This window comes from Rousettus aegyptiacus, unplaced genomic scaffold (assembly GCF_014176215.1).
Source record: "Rousettus aegyptiacus isolate mRouAeg1 unplaced genomic scaffold, mRouAeg1.p scaffold_m13_p_8, whole genome shotgun sequence".
NCBI lineage: Eukaryota > Metazoa > Chordata > Mammalia > Chiroptera > Pteropodidae > Rousettus > Rousettus aegyptiacus.
This window is the reverse complement of record NW_023416311.1, coordinates 78,228,544-78,248,826: the sequence shown is the minus strand read 5'-3', so window position 1 is coordinate 78,248,826 and position 20,283 is coordinate 78,228,544. Positions and strand designations below refer to the sequence as shown.

At 38.5% G+C, this 20,283-nt stretch overlaps 2 protein-coding genes across 5 annotated transcripts in view; both read right to left on the bottom strand.

The window, feature by feature from the left end:
* Positions 1 to 1,424, bottom strand: part of DEPDC1B (DEP domain containing 1B) — a 49,968-nt gene extending 48,544 nt beyond the window's left edge. Inside the window, exon 1 of one of the 3 annotated variants that reach the window (XM_016137058.2) lies at positions 1,295 to 1,424. In XM_016137058.2, the coding sequence (XP_015992544.2) occupies positions 1,295 to 1,342 (48 nt within the window). In that variant the 5' untranslated portion in view covers positions 1,343 to 1,424. Of the gene's footprint in view, positions 1 to 223; positions 303 to 657; positions 995 to 1,294 lie in introns of those variants that run through there. The other 2 variants (XM_016137060.2, XM_016137059.2) reach the window with 2 other exon arrangements.
* Positions 1,425 to 12,373: 10,949 nt separating this feature from the next.
* Positions 12,374 to 20,283, bottom strand: part of ELOVL7 (ELOVL fatty acid elongase 7) — a 72,835-nt gene continuing 64,925 nt past the window's right edge. For both annotated transcript variants that reach the window (XM_016137056.2, XM_016137057.2), the window contains exon 8: positions 12,374 to 20,188. In XM_016137056.2, the coding sequence (XP_015992542.1) occupies positions 19,979 to 20,188 (210 nt within the window). In that variant the 3' untranslated portion in view covers positions 12,374 to 19,978. The remainder of the gene's footprint in view (positions 20,189 to 20,283) is intronic.

Sequence of the window (20,283 nt, the reverse complement as noted above, 5' to 3'; positions counted from 1 at the left end):
TAAGCCCAGCTCAGATTGCTGACCCACAGAACTGTGAGCAAGTAAATGCTTATATTAAGTATAATGAAACGATGCCACACATTCTCCAAGTCTACTGAAATCATACGTAAAATATCATGAGTATGTGGCATGTGTACTTTTCTGTAAAAAGGAGATAATTTTTATCAGATTCTCAAAGTAGCCTATGAGTCAAATAAAAAAGTAAAGAACCATCTGCCCTAACCATGATTTCTTCTTTTAGAAGCTGGCCTTCTTAGCTCTGGCTTGACTCCACTGGTCACAGTGTAACTGGCTCTAGAAAGAAAAGACACGCTATTTCCCACTGTCCCACCATCCTCATCTCTTTCACATATACGATTCTAGCCAAATGAGAGTTTGGATCTTAGTGTGGATAACCATCAGGATGAACAGAATAATGAGATATTTCCCAAGATGTGGTCAAGACATGGTGACAGGCTAAGGAGCGAAGTCTCTTCCTCCCAAATTACCATTATGCTTTCATAGAAAGCTGTTTAAAAACCTGCAATGGATATACCAAATTGTCACCACTTATTCCATTATGCTAATCCTTTGAAACAGAAATCATTAAAATTAATTGCTCCAAGTCATAAGGAAATCAAGTACGCCTCTCAGAATTCAGAATACCAAAGCTCTTACCCCAGGAGAAAAGACAGCACCTCTGACCTTCGGGGTCCCCAAAGGATCTTCAGACCATTCAACCAGGTCAACTCCTCATTTAGGTGGGTGCTGACAGAAACAGAAACGCCAAGGGCCGGAAACGTGGCCAAGGAGATCCACCTCTGTTCAGGGCACCGTTAGAAAGAACCTCAAGTGTCACCACAAGTGACACGCAGGGCAGAGACACGCCCTGCCCGGAGGGCGGCGAAGGGGGAGCATAACAAGATGTGAGTGCCCTTACGGTTACGGATCAGGTCTTTTCTCTCCTGGCCGCAGAGGTCAGACTCCAGAAGACAGAAGCTGGAGGGGCCGGAGCGGGGCGAGGTAATGGGGGGTAGAGGAATGGTCACTCTAATCTTCCAGGCGCTTTAAATCCAGAGGCGCCGTTGATCGCCGAGAACCCAGCCTAGGTCTCGGGAACCAAGCAGCGCCCACCCGCGACGGGCTGGGCTCTAGACATGGTTAGCTTTGAGCAACGTCCAGAAAACGTCCGCCCGGGCCGAAACACGTCCCGCCACCAAACCCGGGTCTGGGCTGCCCGGAGAAAAGCGAAAGCTGACCAGTACGCGGTCGGGGAATCGCGGAGCCGACAGCATTGTCCCGCACGCTCACTCACCAGCTTTGTGGCCCTGTACGGCCCGGGCCCCACGATGCGGTGCTCCATTGTCCGCAGGCAGCGGCGGCTGCAGCCGCACCAGCGCAGATCGCAAGCCTACGGTACCGCAGTTTGAATTGCGAGCCTGCGCGCAGCGGGCGCTGATTGGGCGGCGCTGCGGCACGTGACGGGAACTGTGGGGCGGGGCCACAAGGACCCGCGGAGGAGTGGGGCGGAGATCCCGGCTGCGTCTCTCCGGAGACAGGGAGTCGCGGGCGTACACGCTCCTTGGGCAAAGTCGGCTGCCCACCCTTGTCCCACCTTGCACACGCTCCTCAAGCAGGTGCGGACTGACCGTGCGGGGGTGTTTCCACCACACCCTAGGGCGAAGCGGGCTGGCATACACCTTCAGACTTACCCACGGCCAGTCCATCCTGCGCGCACACATGCTTTCTATGCAAAAGCGTCAATGAAAGTATGTAATTCAATGACCGAAAAAGCCGATTGGATAGAGCACTGTGAACCTGGAGGTGACGCTAAGATTGGGAGAAGTGGATAGTGAAATGAAGTGAGTCTCTGTAAGTGGAGGGACATTTAAATACTAGATAACAGCACTTGGTGTAGGTAGTGGCCTTAGGGTGTAAAAACAATAAAGGGCCGGAAAAGAGCCATAATTAAGCAATTTTTCTTTTTTTAAAAAACAAAACAAAACATTTTTCCCACAGTTGACATTAAATATTGTTTTATATTAGTTTCAGTTGTACAGCATAGTGATTAGACATTTATCTAATTTACAAAGTGGTCCCCCCACCATTAGTCTAATACCCACCTGGCACTACACAGTTATTATAATATTATTGATTATATTCCCTATGTTGTACTTGGAGCCTCTGAGACTATTTTGTAACTACCAGTTTGTATTTCTTAATCTCTTCACCTTTTCTTCCAGCCCCCTAAACCTCCTTCCATCTGGTAACCATCAGTTTGTATTTGTTCTTTTGGTAAAGTACAAAGTGCCCTTGAATTTCAGTTCTATATTTTGTATCAGACTGAAATTTTCAGTCCGTTGCCATCGGGCTGTGAGTTCTTTTTTGCTGCTCAGGATTTTCACCCCAGAAATTGGTGGTCTGATGTGCAACTTTTCAAAGGGACAAATTAAGTCATTACTCTATACCTTGGCTGGAGTTCAAAGTTCAAATCTGACCACCTCAGTGATCACTTGAGACATAAGAAAGCAGAATAAAGGATCAGATTCCCACTTGAGTCCATTTTCATAACCCCTTTTCTCCATTCGTTGTTTTAGGGTGGTATGCAAGAAAATGTCATCCAGCTTGTAAGTGAACCAGCCAGCCACCTAGGATCGCCTGCTCAGTATAACTTTGAATTCTCCACTCTTCGTGTCTATGTATGTTATGGGGAAAATATACTGGCATTTGAGAACTCACCCATAAATTAGACCTGTTCCCCATAAATTCCGAAGGCCAAAAGAAGTTGAGATTTGAACATGCAGCATTTGATGGGCAGTGAAACATCCAAATAGAGATAACCCATGGTTGAAATTATTAGGTCAAGAGGGCAGGGTACATTTGGGGAAGTCAAAGCCCTATAGATAAATGAGGACTTTGAGGAAGGAAACCTATAGAGAGAAGAATCAACAGAAGACTTACCACCTTGACTAACCTGTTTCTCTGGCTCTCAATCCTGCCACTTCACCCCTGAGCCTAGGCTACTCTGTCCACTCCTGGCACTTCTATTGCAATTCCTCAGGCTGCCCGAGGACAATGATAGCTGAACTAAGGACTTGTCCCACTCTTGGTTCCCTCCATAGAAATTTAAACTCTGGACATCCAGCAAAGACCTTCTCTTCTGTCATTCTCAAAGGCACAAGATTCAAGTTTTTACTTTAGCAGAATTACAAATCATTACTTGTTAATGAACTGTTGAGTAGCTGACAGTCAAATGATAAACTCCAGTATAAGTAGATCAGTTGTCTGATCCACAGTACCTAAGCTAGGTTTTAAGAAAAATTTAAAAAGTAAGATAAAATTATCTCCACTTTTAGAATATTCATCATAAATGGACCCTGAAATAGCAAGTATACTTAATATAGCCAGAAAGAATTCAATTTACAAAAAAAAAAAAAGTAGTATGGTGACCAGGACAGGGGCAAGATATTTGACAGGGAATTCCCTACTCTTAGGGGTAGCAACAGGGAATCCTGGCAGCCAAGGCGCGTGGACCACAAACACAGGAGCTGGGAGAGCCCAAAGTGGGGCAGTGGTCAGCAGCAGTGGGCTGAAAATGCGATTGTGAGGCCAAAGCAGCTGAGGAACAAGGAAAGTCTGTGAGCTGGGGTTCAGGCAGGGTGTCTGTGTGTGCTGGGCTATCTTACAGGGCTAACAAAGGCAACAATGGTTATTGTGTTCGCCTACAACACTGCCATTCTTATTTGCTTTCAGAGCCAAGTAATTGAAACTAGCTTGGATATAAAAAAAAAAAAAAATCATTTTAAGCATTTGTTCTTACCGATGAAGATTAATTTATATTTCATATTTTTTATTTATGACACAGATTGTCTTTTTCTTTCTTTCCTCCTTTCTTTCTCTTCTTTCTTCCTTCCCTCCTTTCCTTCCCCTCTCTCTCTCTTTCCCTTTCTTTTTCTTTCTTTCTTTCTTTCTTTCTTTCTTTCTTTCTTTCTTTCTTTCTTTCTTTCTTCCTTTCTTTCCGCTTTTGAGTGAAATATAACATATACAGAGAAAACCACAGATTATCTGTATAGAGTTTGGGGAATTTCACAAACTAAACACATCCTTGTAACCAGCACTCAATCAAGAAACAACACACGACAAGCGCCTAAGGAGACGTTCCCATGCCGCCTCCAGTTCTACCCCACTCCCAAGGTTAACTGGCACAGATATTTTCAGTGTAAGACAGTAAAAGAAACAAGAAAGAGTTTATCCCAGATCAAAGACGGAACAGGAGCTAACTCACAAATTAACAAGAATTTAGTCCGTCTACATTGTAATCCCAAAACCAACTACGAAAAGTGAGGGGATGAAAGGATTTTCTTTAGTGGACAAAAACACCACAGCATTTGGTTTCAAGTTTGACTGAATATACCATTTGTGGATTTTCCCCTTTTATTGAAAATAAAAGAGAGACTTTCTAGACATTCAAACCTGTTTGACTGCATGTTCTTATCTAGCTTTTCCTATAAACCCTCTTATTAGGTTGCTCCTGGCATTAACAATAGGGCAGTGCTCTGATTCCAGCTCTAATTAGGGATGAAGAGGGAAAGCAGCTCTGCAGAGCTCACTATGAAGTGGCCCCTCGCCTGTCTACATACCAGAACCTGGGAGACTCATTAAAACACAGGTGCCAGAGCTGACGCTAGGTCTCCAGGCCTCTTTAGGGAGAGGGGACACCAGGGGAGGGACCACAGAAATGCCATTATTATCTGATCCCCTCCCACAGGCTAGCTGAGGGCTGAAGGTGGGGTTCTTGCAGGCCCTGCCCCAAAGTGTCCCAAGAACCTGGGCGACATCCTAGGACGGAGTGCCTCTTGCCTGTTCTGTGCTTGAAGTTGAAGTTACCAGAAGGTTCATCTTAAAGGAATGTTAGATAAAGGCCATGAAGAGAGTCAAGTCAGGTCTCCAAACTGGGCCAGGAGAAGGATAGAATGCAAAGAGATGAGAAAAGAGAAGGTACGAAGGAGGCTTGAAACAGAGCTTGGATTAACTACAGAGCTGCAGTGTAACAGCTAGAACCAAGTGTTGGCCAGGAGCTTTCAAAGAAATAAGGATCACAATGCCATCTACCAAGAATTTTTGCCCCTAAAATGCAACCTAAACCTGACCTCAGAGTTATGTTTCAACCACCAATATATAGGAAATGTAGAGGATAGGAGAATATGAGGGGCTGCAAGCAGTAAAATCTGGAATGCAGATTCTATAAATGACCAAGTCTGTACAATTGCAAGAAAGGAGGAGCATGGAAGATGGAGGAAAAACCCATAAGGGATTTAAAAGACGAACCAACTAATCACAGTGTGTAGACATTATTTGGATCATAATTAACCAACTGTAAAAATAACAAAAACTAAAAGATTTAAAAAGCAATTAGACAATTGGAAGTTTGAATACTAAATAGTTATTTGAAGATCAAAACTATAATTTAAAATTTTAGGTGTGATAATTGTATTATAGTTATCTTTTAAAAGACTCCTTAATGTTTTAGGGCAGTGGTTTTAGAACTTTAGCATGCATCAGAATCACCTGGATTACTTGTTAAAACACAGATTAGTTGGCTCTGCCCCAGAGTTTCCAATTCAACAGGACTTTTGGGGGGACCTGAGAATTTCCACTTCTAACAAGCTAGATGATGAGTACATGAATGTACATATTACTGTTTTGTCTATTCTTGTTATGTTTGAAATTTATATTTTAAACATTTCTTTAATAAGGAAAATAATAGAAAAATCATTTCACAATATCCAACATATATTTCTGATTTAAAAAATTAAAAAATCTTTCAATAAACTAGGGACCAGAAGAGAGCTTTCTCAGTCTAATAAGAATCTGTGAAAATCCAACAGCTAACATCATACTTACTGGCAAAAGACTCAAAACTTTCTTCCTAAGATCAGCAGCAAGACAAGAATGTCTGCTTTCGCCATTTCTATTTAACACTGTACTGGAGGTTCTAGCTAGGGGAACGAGGCAAGAAAAAGAAATTAAAAAAAAAACACCTAGATTTGAAAGAGTCCATTAAACTGTCTTTATTTGCAGACAACTATTGGCTATGAAGAAAATTCTATGAGGTCTACAAAATAGCTACTAGAACCAAACAGAAAGTTTTACAATACTGTGGCCAAGGAAGGAGACTACGGCAGGGTAGAGGCTAGATGGTTGAAGGGGCAAGGGTCTCTCTCATTATTCTCTAAGATCCCAAGGAGCTTTTTTTTTGTTTTTCCTGCTGAGCCTGTGGGCTCAAGAGTCAGGCCTGGCATCTTTCCTGACTGATGTTGGGAGTAAATACTTTATTCCTCAGTTAATTACGTTCCCACATGAAGAGACTTACCTCAAAGCAGCCATTCTCAGACTTGTCTGCACATTGGAATCGCTAGAGGAGCTTCAAAAACTAGTGATGCCTGAGTTCCACCTCCATAGATTGTGATTTAATTATTCTAGTTTATGTTCTGGGCAGAGGATCCCCAAATGATTCTAAAGCACAATCTAGTTTGAGAACCACTGCCCTAGAGGATTATTTTTAGTCTCGAAACTTCTCTGAACAGTAAGTTTAACTGAGGAAAACTGAGCAAGCATGGCTTAGGCCATACTGTGTTTTCTGTGGGATCTACCTACCTACAAAGTTTACCAAATTTGTTCTGCTATTCTGAGCCATCAATTTTATAATAACAGACCCTGTGGCAAGGGGCAGAAAAAACATGAGATGGGAGAAGCCTGTAGTTGTCCAGAAGTGCCTATGGCAAGGTTAAGTCTATCTAATTTAGGTATAAGGAAGTATTAGGAAGTCCACTTACTCAACAGGCCTAAAGCCATCTCCTAATCACTTCCCTGGCAAACTTTTATTTGGAAAAATTTCAAACCTACAGAAAAGTTGAAAGAATAGTCCAATGACACCTATGTATTCTCCAAATACATTGCGCTGCATTTCTCTCTCTCTCTCTCTCTCTCTCTCTCTCTCTCTCAGCTGAACCTCTGTAGTTCAATAAGCATCTCCTAAGGACAAGAGCATTTTTCTACTTAACTATGATACCATTTTTACTCCTATGAAATTTACAAATATACATTATCTAATAGATATTCCATATTTAAATTTCTCCAATTTGCCTCAAAATTTCCTTTATATGTATTTTAAGGACCACACATTGCATAGTTGTCTCTTTACTCTCCATAATCTAAAATAATCCCCGTCCTTTTTAGATGACATTGACAAATTTGAAAAATCCAGATTATCTGTGTCATAGAATATACCACGATGATGCTTCCTTATGATTATATTCATGTTAAACATTGGGCAAGAATACTAATTGGTGATTTTGTGTGCTTCTAATTGGATAACATCAGGAAGAACATGATATCAGTTAGTCCATTATCTCTGATGTTGAATTTAATCACTTGGTTAAGGTGTTACACAACAGATCTCTTCTTTTTTCTTTAGACTTAAAATTATCTTTAGGGCGATATTATGAAACCATATGCATATCCTATTCACCATCAAACTTTATACCCAATGGCTTTGCATCTATTGCCAATCTTTTATTATAATGGTAGTTACAAATAGCAATTTTCTAATTCTATTGTTTCTTCTACATTTTTTAATGGCAATCTATGTAAAGTAGAGCTTTCCTTCTCTCCACTCCTGTTCCTGCTTTTTTGAGTATCATTATGGACTCATGAATTCTTTGTTTATTTAACGAATTTGGATCCATTATTGTTCTTTTTGAAACCAGCTCCTATGTCTTTTTAATATATCACCATTAATCTTTAAATAGTATCTTTACTTCTACTGCAAGATGTTTCAAGCTCATCTTGTATAGTTTCTTCTCCAGATCTGAAATCAACCACTTCTCCAATGGGCCTCCGTTCCTTTTTACTGGAAATGGTATTTCTTATACCATTTTTCTTCAGTACTAACATTGAAGTTTTTATCTTTACCTGACTGACTCCTGCATCTATCTCCAAGTTCATTCCAAATTTAAGCAGGAGAAAAATAAGGTGTTATGAATTAACCCTCCTATACCTCAACACATGAACCAGTATAATACAGAACAGACTCACACCTTGTCTTTATATTTCTATATTGATTCAATGGATATTTTTTTGACTGCTTACTCTGTGCGGGGTTATGCTAAGAACCAAGGATAAAACTTGAACCAAGACAAACACAGTCAAGGCGCTTATGGAGCTTACAGTCTAGAGGGGAAAGCAAATACAAATTAGATGATCATACAAATAGTTAACTAAAAATACTGTATGTACTCTAATGCACACTGAGTTTTAGGCATTCAACAGGGAAGCTGATATACTCTGGGTAGTTGGGAAGGCATCCCAGAAAATATGAACTGAGATCTAAGATCTGAAAGAATGGGTCAGAATTATTCAGTTCAAGGGTAAGGAGTTTGTGTACATGTTGCTGGTGGTGGCGGTGTTGGCAAAGGATTAAGGAGGTCGTCAGTTGCGCAGGTTCCAGACAGAGGTAAAGAGAAGAACTTGGTATGTTTGAGAAACCAAAAGAATATTGAGGTCTTTATTCAGTCAAAAGTTAAGAAAGGGGGCTATTGGAGTAGCTGGAAGGCTGAGCAGATGCTGATTTCATAGGACCTTAAGGGCAAGTTAAGGGTTTTAGTCTTTATTGTCCAAGTAATGGGAAACCATTTAAGAGTTTAAGCAGAAAAGAGGCATAATTAGGTCTACATTTTAAATGGATATTGGCTAATGCAGAAAAGATTGGCTGGGGCAAGGACGCAAGTTAGCATTCCAGGTGCAAGGTTCTTTCCAGTAGGGCGGTGGCTGTGAAATATCACTGTCACTTCCTGTCACTGAAGCAAGTACACACCCATTTTGCGGCTCTCTAAAGATTTCTACAGATAGTGAGAAATTTAGTTAATGGGCTCCTCTCTATGCTCTCCTTACCAGCCCCTACTCTTTCTGTTTGTGTGTGTGTGTGTGTGTGTGTGCGCGCGCGCACGCGCGCGCGCGCACACACACACACACACACACACCTGGTAAGAAAATACAAAAATACACACACACACACATATACATACATATATATATATATACATACACACACACATATATACATACATATGTATATACATACATGCACACACACACATACACATAACTGGTAAGAAAATACAAAAATGATATTTGAGTTGATAATGGTGGGAGTTTAGAAACACAAGGGTGCACAGTCAATAACCAAACATTTCAAAAGGCTTCAAAAGTAGGTGGATATCTCTGGAGGAAGAGAAAAAGATGGGTCAGGAGCTGGAAATTTCTTGGGATCTTTGTAGTGCTTGCTTCGGCAGCACATATACTAAATTTGGATTTCCGTGGGGAGGGGGAAAGGATGAGCAAGAGGTTAAGGTAGGCAAGTGTCTGAGCATAGGGCTTACCTTCACCCCTCTCCTATTCCAAAGGCTCTGCCCTGTTGCCAGCATAAGGTGTGACCCTACTAAAAACCTCATCTGTCCCAGCCCTGAAACAGTTTGAAATAGAGAGCAGTGGTAATGGTGAATGAAGAGCAGGATGGCTTGAGGTCTGTAGTAAGGAGGGGGCAGGTAAAATGTGAGATGGAGAATGCACTTGAATGTATCTATATTGTTTATTTAATAACAAGATCTAAAATTTCCTTTTCTTTTTGTATGGGAGAAAAAAACGGATATTGTTTATTGTTTATTTCACCCCCATCAAAAGGAAAAAAGAAAGCACATTAAGTAGACTATTATTATATGATGTTAAACAAAGGGAATCCGCTTCCTTCCAAAAATTAATTTTTAAGAAATTAAAACTTGATAATATAAGTTGGATTAAATACACTAATGGTTTAAAGAACAAAATCCTTTACAGAAAAAAAATTATTTCTAGAAATAAAACTATCTTTGCTTCTTGAGGTATAAGTTCTTAAAAGAGGAAAATACTATATTTACTAACATTAAAAATCTTTCCTTTTATTTTTTTATTCTAAAATTAGAAAATAAAAGTTATTCTGAAACCACAATAAAATATCACCTCACACCTGTTAGAATGGCCATTATCAACAACACAAAAGATAAGAGTTAGCAAGGATGTGGAGAAAAGAGAACCCTTGTACTCTGTTGGTGGGAATGTATATTGGTACAGCCATTATAGGAAACAGTATAGAAAGGCCTCAAAAATTAAAAACAGAAATACCATATGATCTAACAATTCCATTTCTGAATGTATATTTAAAGAAAATGAAATCAGTATCTCAAAATTGATATCTTCACTCCCATGTTCATTATAGCATTATTCACAATAGCCAAGATATGGAAACAACATATGTCCATCAAAGGATGAATGGATGAAATGTTATATATATGTATATAACATTTCTTTATATATATAATATTATATATAAATGCATATAATAGAATATTATTTAGCCTTAAAAAAGGAAGAAATCCTTATTTAGTGACAACATAAATTAACCTGAAGGACATTATTAAAAGTAAAATAAGCCAGACACAGAAAGACAAATACTCTATGATCTCACTTATATGTAGAATCGAAAATGTCATACTCATAGAAGCCGACAGTCGAATGGTGTTTGCCAGAGGCCAGAGAGATTGAGGGGGAAGAAAAATGTGGAGATATTGGTCAAAGGGTACAAAGTTTCAGTTATGCAAGATGAATAAGTTCTGGGGATCTAATGTACAGCATGGTGACTATAGTTAACAATACTGTAGTGTATATGTGATATTTGCTAAAAGAGTAGATCTTAAATGATCTTACTACCTCCCCTCCAAAAAAAGAAAAGAGAAAGAAGAAAATAGTTACTATGTGAGGCGAAGGATATGATAATTAGCTTGATAGTGGTGATCGTTTCGCAATAAATACAAAACATCAAGTTGCATACCTCATATATATACAATTCCTATTTGTCAGTTATACTTCAATAAATTTGAAAAAAAATAAAAATAAATATGTAAGAATACAATGATGAATTAGAAAAGATAAATTTAACTATATTACAGATACCATAACCCTGAAGTATTAGAGCCTATTAAGAAATGACGATAAAGACATTCATACAAAAATGGCAATGTGATTGTGAAATGCACAGGACAAAAATTTTTTAAAGTAGTAGTTATATTTAGTCTGGAGATTTATATGCTCCACCCCAGGAGGGAAAAATAAGAAGAATCTGCATGATCAGTCCATGGTAGTCAGTAGTAGCCCACGAGGAAGAAATTGGCAGTTATTGAAGTGAGGAAGGCATCCACTATATATGAAAAATAATCACACACCATACCATGATCACCACCATCACCAACCACCACCATCATCCAGGAGCAACAGCTGCTCCCTTCTCTCCTGTAGTCAGAGACAAGAAATTAGATGTTACTCCTTTAAAGTAAGTCCATGATTTGACTAGGACAAAATATATTGCAGTTTTATGCAAAAGTGCTCTCCAGTGAAAATTAGAGAGTATGATCAATCTCTCTGTCAGGACTGGATATAATTTTACCTCTATATGCCAGGTATGAGTTTTAGACCACAAACTCATGACTCCAAGAAATAGAACTTCTCTATTTTTTATAGTCCAACTTGATTTCTTACTCTGACATTTGTTCTCACTAGTTGGTATTCTTACAGGTCCTATCTATCTATCTATCTATCTACCTACCTACCTACCTACCTACCTATCTATCTAGTTATTTATTTTTACACCTACAGCACTTGGTCTTCCTAGGTGGTCTCCCACCCAAGTACTAACCAGGCCTGACCCTGCTTAGCTTCGGAGATAAGCCAAGATTGGGCGTGTTCAGGGTGGCATGGCCATAGACTGGTCCTATTTATTTTAACAGATAAAAATATGCCCTCAGTTCTTTTCAAATTTTCTCAAAGTATGGGAAGGTGGACAGGCTAAAGCATGCCTTTTGTCATCTGAGATTAGAGATGGCTCTTGCAATGTCCATTGACCTTCTCTCCCTCTTTCCAGAGATTCAGCAGCTCCTTTCTACATTAGGACCAGTCTCAAGGTCCAGAAATCTTAACCGGGCTATGTCTAACTTTGCTGACCAGACTATCTCCAGAGATACTATCAGAGGGAAGATGAAGCTCCCCTCTACTCTCAGGAAACAAAGGTATCTCTTGGCCTCTTTGGATCCATTCTCCACCTACCAGTCCCCAGGAAATTAAAATACTTCCACTCCCCTGAAGATTAATAAATGTAATCTAACATACTTCTGAGGGGAAGTACATATATATTATTTAACATATATATTATACATATATTTTATACATATATACATATATATTTTTTATACATATTTTATATATATTTTATACATATATATTATTTAACATCACAGAAGAGGTTCAGGCAGCACTCCCTAATCAAACACATTCATATTTCTACATTAAAATATATGAAAATCCATCCTATGTGGATGAATAAAAAGATGAATAGCCTCTCAGGGCCCAAGTCAGGTTTGGCTACTAAATAAGTTTGCTACAAACTTACAAACTTTGGGTTCCTGGGCCTTTTGGATTTTGTAATCACAAGGAAAGATTGTGGATCTGTACTTGAATTTGAGTAAGTTAAATATGGGTATGATGTAACTCCATTATAGTGCAATAGAAATTCAAAAGAGAGAGGTGTTAGTGAGGAATAATAAAATCTGTAAAGATTTCATGGAGGAGAAAGCACCTGAACAAAGACTAGAGAATGTACAGAAATATGCAAAAAATCAGAAACTAAAATGCATTCCATATGAGTAATAAAAAGAATTAGATTATACTAAAAATCATTTGTAGTGAGGAAAATGCAAATTAAAGTGATAATGAGATAATATTATACACCTCTTAGAATGTCTAAAATCTAAAAATCTGTAAATATCAAATTCTGCTGAGAATGTGGAACAATAGGAACTCTCATTCTTTGTTGGTGGGAATGCAAAATGGTACAGCCACTTTAGCTAACATTTCGGCTGTTTTTTTGCAAAGCGAGACATGTCTTACTATACAATCCAGCAGTTGTGCTCCTATGTATTTACCCACTTGATTTGAAAATCTATAACCATACAAAAATCAGCATGTGAATGTTTATAGCAGTTTTATTCACTCCCAAACTGTCCTTCGATAGGCAAATGAATAAAGAACTCTGGTACATTCAGACAATGGAATATAATTGAGCAGTAAAAAGAAATGAGCTATTAAGCCAAACAAAAAAATGGAGGAATCTTAAATGCATATTTATAAGTGGAACTACCTAATCTAAAAAGGCTGCCTACTGTGTGATTCCACTTCTATGACATTCCGGAATAGATAAAACTAGAGAAATGGCAAACAGATCAGTGGGTGCTGGGAGTCCAGGGTAGGGAAGGGTTGAACCAGTGAAGTGCAAAGGATTTTTAGGGCATTGAAACTGTTCCATTTGATACTGGAATGGTGGACACACCACCACACATTTGTCAAAACGCAAAGAGCTGTATAGCATCAAGAGTCAATGTTAAAGGATGCAAAAATCATTTAGAAGGTGAGAGGGTCCCAGATGGAATGTATAATGTAACCCAAAAAAATCTAACTGTATTACAAATATATGAAACAAACTCATTAAAGAGGATGAGGGAGAAAAGTGCAGACCTAAGTAATTCTGGAAATGAGTGGTTTGTAAATGAAAACAAAGGGAACTCTAGTTAATAGAGCATGGTTTAAGACTTCTGAAACCACTATACATATATACTAGAATTGAATCATTAAGTAAATAAATGGCAGATGTTGGGAGCCAGGTTTCTCACTGTTGGAGTTAGAGACAAGCAAGGGGCAAAGGCATTTAGAATGATCCACATGGTAATGGATTAGAATTGAAGATATCATTGTGAACTCATGTTTGTATTAATATAGATATAAAGTTACATATGGCAATATTAATAAATATGTATATATACACTGGTTAGTATACACACATATACTTCCTTGCTCTGTCAGCTGAGAGGGCCTAGAAGCAATGATACTCCAGAAGCATTTAGCACACCTAGCATCAGCTCTTGGTTTCTAATACGATTCTCCAATCAAAGGAACCAAGACTCCTTACAGAACTGGCTGATTCTAAGACTGAGCCAGGAAATATGAAAAATGAGCCTGGAGGATCTTTAGTACCAGAAAGTAAGGAAGTGAGGATATATCAAAATAAAACAGGAGCTACCTAGATGGCCTCCCAATGGCCAAAGCTGGAAGAATGTGAGCAAGAAAATAAATAAGGTCATATTGGATTATAACCCAACGCATCATACAGATATTCATGAGTCCATACTATTATAATATATAAATAAGTGATTAAATAATAGATGAGGAAAGGCACTTTACCCATACAGAAGAATTTCAAATAATTTATGTAGATACTTTGCTCTTACGGGGAAATCCTTAAGTGTGCCAGTGCACAGTGACTCCTTCCAAAGAATAAAGTATAAAAAGGAAGAAAAAGAGAGTAACATTACCTTAACTAGGTGGTCAAGGTTGATAGCAACAGTGAAAAGTCATATTGATAGTATGTACCCTTGATATGACATGATAAGAATACTTTTCTTCTGTCGTCTTCCTCCTAAAAACTAATAATCCCAATCTAATCATAAAAACACATGACAAATTCCAGTGGAGGGACATTCCACTCCCGTAAAATGCCAGCCTTTGTTCTTCTATGCACCGGCAGTGAACAGACCAAATGTCTACCCTTGAGGACAGGGTACCCTCCTTTCTAATGAGGAAGAGAGTCGAGAAACAATTTAAATATAAACAAGTACATTGTATAGCATGTGACAAGGTAGTAAGTGATGTAAGGGAAGAAAGAAAGAACATAAAGAGAGGTCGAGGTGTAGGCCGTCGTAGTAAACACGGTGTGCCTCACTCAGAAGGCGACATCTGAGCAGACTGACGGGCAGTGAGGGGTTCAGCCAAGCAGTTACTTGGGAAAGAGTTTTTTGGGCAGAGGCAAAAGCTAAACCAAGGGCCCTAAAATGAAAATGTATTTCACTTGGTCCAGTGACCATGAGGCCAGTGTGACTGGGCAGAGGGAGCCAAGGAAGGGGTCATAAGACGTGAGAACAGAGGCACGATAGCAGGTGGGAGACGGATAACAGAGGGTCTCGTTGACCATGGCAAAGACTTTGGCTTTTTCTCTGCATGAAACTAGAAGCCACTGGAAGGTTTTGAGTAAAAGAATGACATGATTTAATTTGTTTTGAGACAACTTTGAATGTGATGTGGACATAGCATTATAAAAGAGATGAGGAGCGGTGATTCAGATAGGAAGCTATTCCAGAAATTAAGACATGATGTAAAACGGCTCAGAACTGGTCATATTCTGTTTATACTTTAAGGTGATGCCTTTGATGGAGAGAGGGGGAGAGAGAGAGATAGAGAGACAGAGAGACAGAGAGATAGAGATGGAGAGATGAGGATGACTCTGAGGTTTTGGGCCTTAACAACTGGAGGTTAAGCACTGGTCTAAAAGTTTCTCCTTGTATTAACTCATTTAATCCTCACATTAAACTGATGAGGAAAAGCAGTGTCATTGTTCCCATTTTCAGTGGGGACACTAAAACACAGAGAGGGTGTCTAGGCCACACAGTGAGTAAATGTCAGATCCAGGATTTGACCAGACATACTGGTTCCCGATTCTGTGCTCTCAGCTACTACAGGCTTCTCTCCATGAGAGCAGCCTAGTAAGATAAAAGGTCTTTGTATTGGGGGGAAAGTATAAAAAGGCCAAGGAGAATTCTGTAATCCAGGCAAAACTATTTGGGTGCAAAGTAGAATGTTTAGCACAAGAATAAAAAGAAAGGAAAAGATTCGTGGACAAGAAAACATAAAGCAAGCAGAAGATGCACTGACAGGAATTTGTGCAGCTTTTAAGACAGCAGCTCTGAGCTCACAGCTTTCACATTAAGATAGATTCTTATGTCATCCCTACTGAGGTTGTAAGTACTAGGAACAGAATGCCCCCTTGTGTAGCCTGGACACTTTAAGCCAATAAGACATTGTAACAAGTTTTCTCCTTTTAGTAACCAGACTGTTCCCTAAATTAATCAAATGCCTGGGTCCTAGAATATAAACAAGTTATAGGCAATATTTTCCTATTCCTGCTGTTTAACTATAGACACAAATGCTCTTTTGGATATTTTCAGTGTTGTAGTTTGTAAGGATTTTTAGGTTACATGCACATGTACAGCCTGACCTAATATAAGCTGTCAATAAAAGCCATAACCACACCCAGATAGCCACAGAAAAGTCAGAACCTCTGGTCTTCTCTGGGGAAACCTGGAATCATAAGACATATTGTGAGTCTGTTCTACTCACAACATAGTTACACCTGGTGGAAACATCTAGAGAAACTATTATCTTGCCCCATATCAAAGTAACACATACCTTATTCCACCTGAGGTGGACAGAACCATAACCTTTGCTCTGTCTTAGGCTAGAACTCATTTTTTTTCCTCCCCACTCAACTCTGCTGCGTCTATAGTCTCTGCACACATATTATTTCATATTTTTACCAATTACTACAAAGGGCTTTTAAATACATTATCTCATTTAAGCCACATAACAATCCATGTACTAGTATTCTCATTTTATAGATGAAGAATCAAAAGCTGCGAGAGGTTAACTGATTTGTCCAAGGTCCATGCCTCCAACTGACATCCGACATGCCTGCCTCACAGCTTCAGATTCAGGCAAATTTCCACACCGCCACACTGTTCCTTGGACCCTGCTACATAGTCCATCCTTGGTCAGTCAGTCTCCAGGACTGACTGTCCATCATAAGCTCTCACACATTAGCCTCTTTCTTTCCATCACACTCTGGCTCTCTTTACCTCATCCTTAACCAACTAATGTATCTTTGCCTTTAGTGTCTCATGCCTCCACCCCGCCCCACCCCACTCAACCAGATGACTCATCCGAAAGTACTGCTTTGATCATACTTCTATCGAAAACCACTGAATGCTCCTTTGCCTGGAGAATCAGCCCAGATGCTGGAGCAGTGTGTCACCCAGGTCAGAGCTGGCCTCCCTTTCTGGCCTCATCTCTATGTAGCATCTACAAGAAGCCTCACTTTCAGTTAGTCTACTGGCCATTACCTCAACTTTCTTAATACTTTCCTTCCCCTCACCTTTGCTGTTACTTCTTTTTCACTTAGAACACCTTGCCCACTAACCCATCACCCATTTTGAAAGTCTGCACATCTTAAACACGGAACTCAAATTCAAATAGAGCATCTATCATATACTGCCCTGTAACATAATTTCCTCCACCAGTCTGTAAACTTCAGGAGGTCCCAACTATGTCACGAGCCTCTTTGTATCACAGGGCTCTGAACATCACAAGTGTACAATTAATGTGTAAAGTGTTTTGGTTAAATGAGTATTCAGGTGAAAAACCATCTATCCATGCAAGCATATGGGTAGGTGTTTTTTTTTTTTTTTCAGTTAGAGTCTGAAAACAAAGATACACGCATGTAATGCCACACATTTATTATAATATATACACACCCCAACTTTGACAGAAATAGGAGATAATTAAGGAAATAACCTTATGATTTAGGTAACAATGTAGTCTACTCAATTAAGAATGCTACTTAGACTGTAAAATGGTGATGTCTCATTGATATTTAAAATTTTGTATTTCTATTTATTCGTAATATAGATGTAGGTTCTCAAGGATTCATAGAGCATTATGTCATAAATCAGATTTTGTAACTGGGCTCTATTTGTTAGATAAGCAAACCCAAAGGCAATAAAGTCCTGAAAAATGGGATGAAACCCTAATAGAAACTCTCTGTAACTCACAAAATCCTTTAAGAAAATGATTCCTGTGCAAATTCTACATCTAGTGATATGCATTTTGCTCTGCTGATGTTTATATGGAGGATACTTTTGCCAGCTGTGATTTCTTTTCATGTTAAATTCCAGCTCTCCGTTTTGATTCACACAATTTAGAATGTGGTTCTATCACATGTTGCTGTTAGCTGATAGGCACATCAAACATTTCAAAGACTACAGGGCGGTTAGGAGTAGTTGTACAATGCAGGTCAGAAAGTATGCAAGAAAATAAATGAAGAAATTAAGAAAGTATGCAAGAAAAACTCTCCTGTTTTATCTACTTTTATTTTTGGTCTTTGGCAATTGTCTGTATATATAACAGCACCTACCACATCTTCTCATTTAGCACAGGTTGGATTACAAGAGCCAAAACAGAAAAAAACTTAAGGAATCCTGAGACCATCACTGAAATAAATTAGATCTGCTGTTTCTTTTAGCTCTACTCCCCCTGTTCTTTATCCTCCCCCACCCCCTAATTTCTTAAACCTGATACTGTAAGCAAGTGAAGTCATCAAAAGTCACTTAAAGGCACTCGACCTTATAAATCTGGTAAGTGTGAAGAGAAAAGGCCATGGTATAGTTTAATAGATTATGGGGAGACAGAGAACTATAGGAGTTTACAGTGAGTAAACACTCAGACTTGGTTCTGCAAGTATCATTATGTGTTATGCAAAATCCATAAGTACTAATCATTTAAAGTCATATAAGTATAAGCAATCCTTCAAAAATCAAGTATAAACATAATAGGAAAAAATAAGCTATCAAGAAAAATTCAGAAATGTCTGAATATTTCTGTTTCTTGGACAAAACTCTACTGATCATTAGCCTGGGTTCTCCAACAAGAATATGTGAGAATGAGAGAATTTTTGAAAGTAGCAATTTTAAAGTAATGAGACCTATGCAAAACAAATTGTAGTATTTCATTATACAGTTTATAAATCTGAAAAAAGCAACCGAGGCTGTTAATAATTTCAGAAAATATTTTTTCATGCAGTATATCTCTAACAATAACTATTATGCAGTCTCTCTTTCTTTATTAAGAGAGACCTTTATACAACTAAATCATCTTCCCTGTATAATCTGTGTCACCATTTGCCTCCAACTGCTTCAGAAGCCACTGTAATGCATCTATGGAAACTATGTGATGGGTGGTCGAAAATCACTTAGGATTTAAGGGTACCTGCGGTGTGCTCATGATACAAATGTTTACATGTCTAACGAATATATATGTAACCAAATAATCCTTTAAACTGTGACAATATGAGAAAGTGACATCGTAATACAACAGACAATAGATTTTCCCCACTGAATTACACAGCACTTTTTCCATTGACAATTTCACCTGTTTCCAGAAATATACAAAAAGTTAATTATAAAACAGTAATAATAAAATGTTCATTAAGCCATCCAGACAAATCATCTTGTTTTCAAAATAGTAACATAACCTTAGTGTCAACTGCATCAATGTACTAACTGAAAGGATTCTAACTTCTAAACATTTCCATGTAACAAAAGGCTGTGAAAAAATCTTATCAGGAAAACTGGTGGCAGCTACTCAAGAGATCCATTAAAAATTATTGTTAGTGATTTTAAATGACAACATTAAAAATTCACTTAATCTTCAACTTTGTTAGTCATTTAGAATGGGAATTTAAATCTGAAGTGAACAGTGTCTTCTGAATATAGTCAACAAGCTACAAAGCAAGAGCCACAGTTAGAGGTTTCCAGGCCTAGCAGAAGGAATTCATTGTACAGCATAGATCTCTGTCTGTGCTCAAAATATCTAATGATATTTCTCATTTATACTGAATTTCTTTGAAAAGTACTGTACTGTTTCATATCCTCCTTTTTAACAAAATCTATTAAACAAAACTTTTGGATTAGTTTTAAAAGCAGCTGAATAATCTGGCTGATTTAGGCTCTAATTATCAGAAGACTCTGCTATCTGGAAATGTTGGGCTCTCAAATATCAGAAACCCCAATAACTTATCATAAAAATACAAGCTCTTGGTTTTGAAAAATATACAAAATGCACTGCACATGGGAATATCTCGATTGTCAGGGAAGACAAGATATAAGTCTCATTCATAGATTTATTTTGTGCTTGAATTTCAGTGATCTTTGTATTTGCAGGTTCCATTTTTCACATTTTTAGGCAGCCTTTGACCTTTGGTGTAAGCACGGTGCCAAAAATGGAGAAAGAGCAGCAGAAAGATGCACCCATAACTCATAATAATGTACACAAAGATTGGATACTGGTACTTGCAATCCTCCATGAAAAAGAACTGGCCTGAGTGGATGGTGATAATGATGAACTGGACCTAACAAATGAAAGAATGAAAAATATTATTCAAATATGAAGTGTCACATTAGAGCAATTATTTAATGCATTCTTTGCCTGTTTATGTTTAAAAAC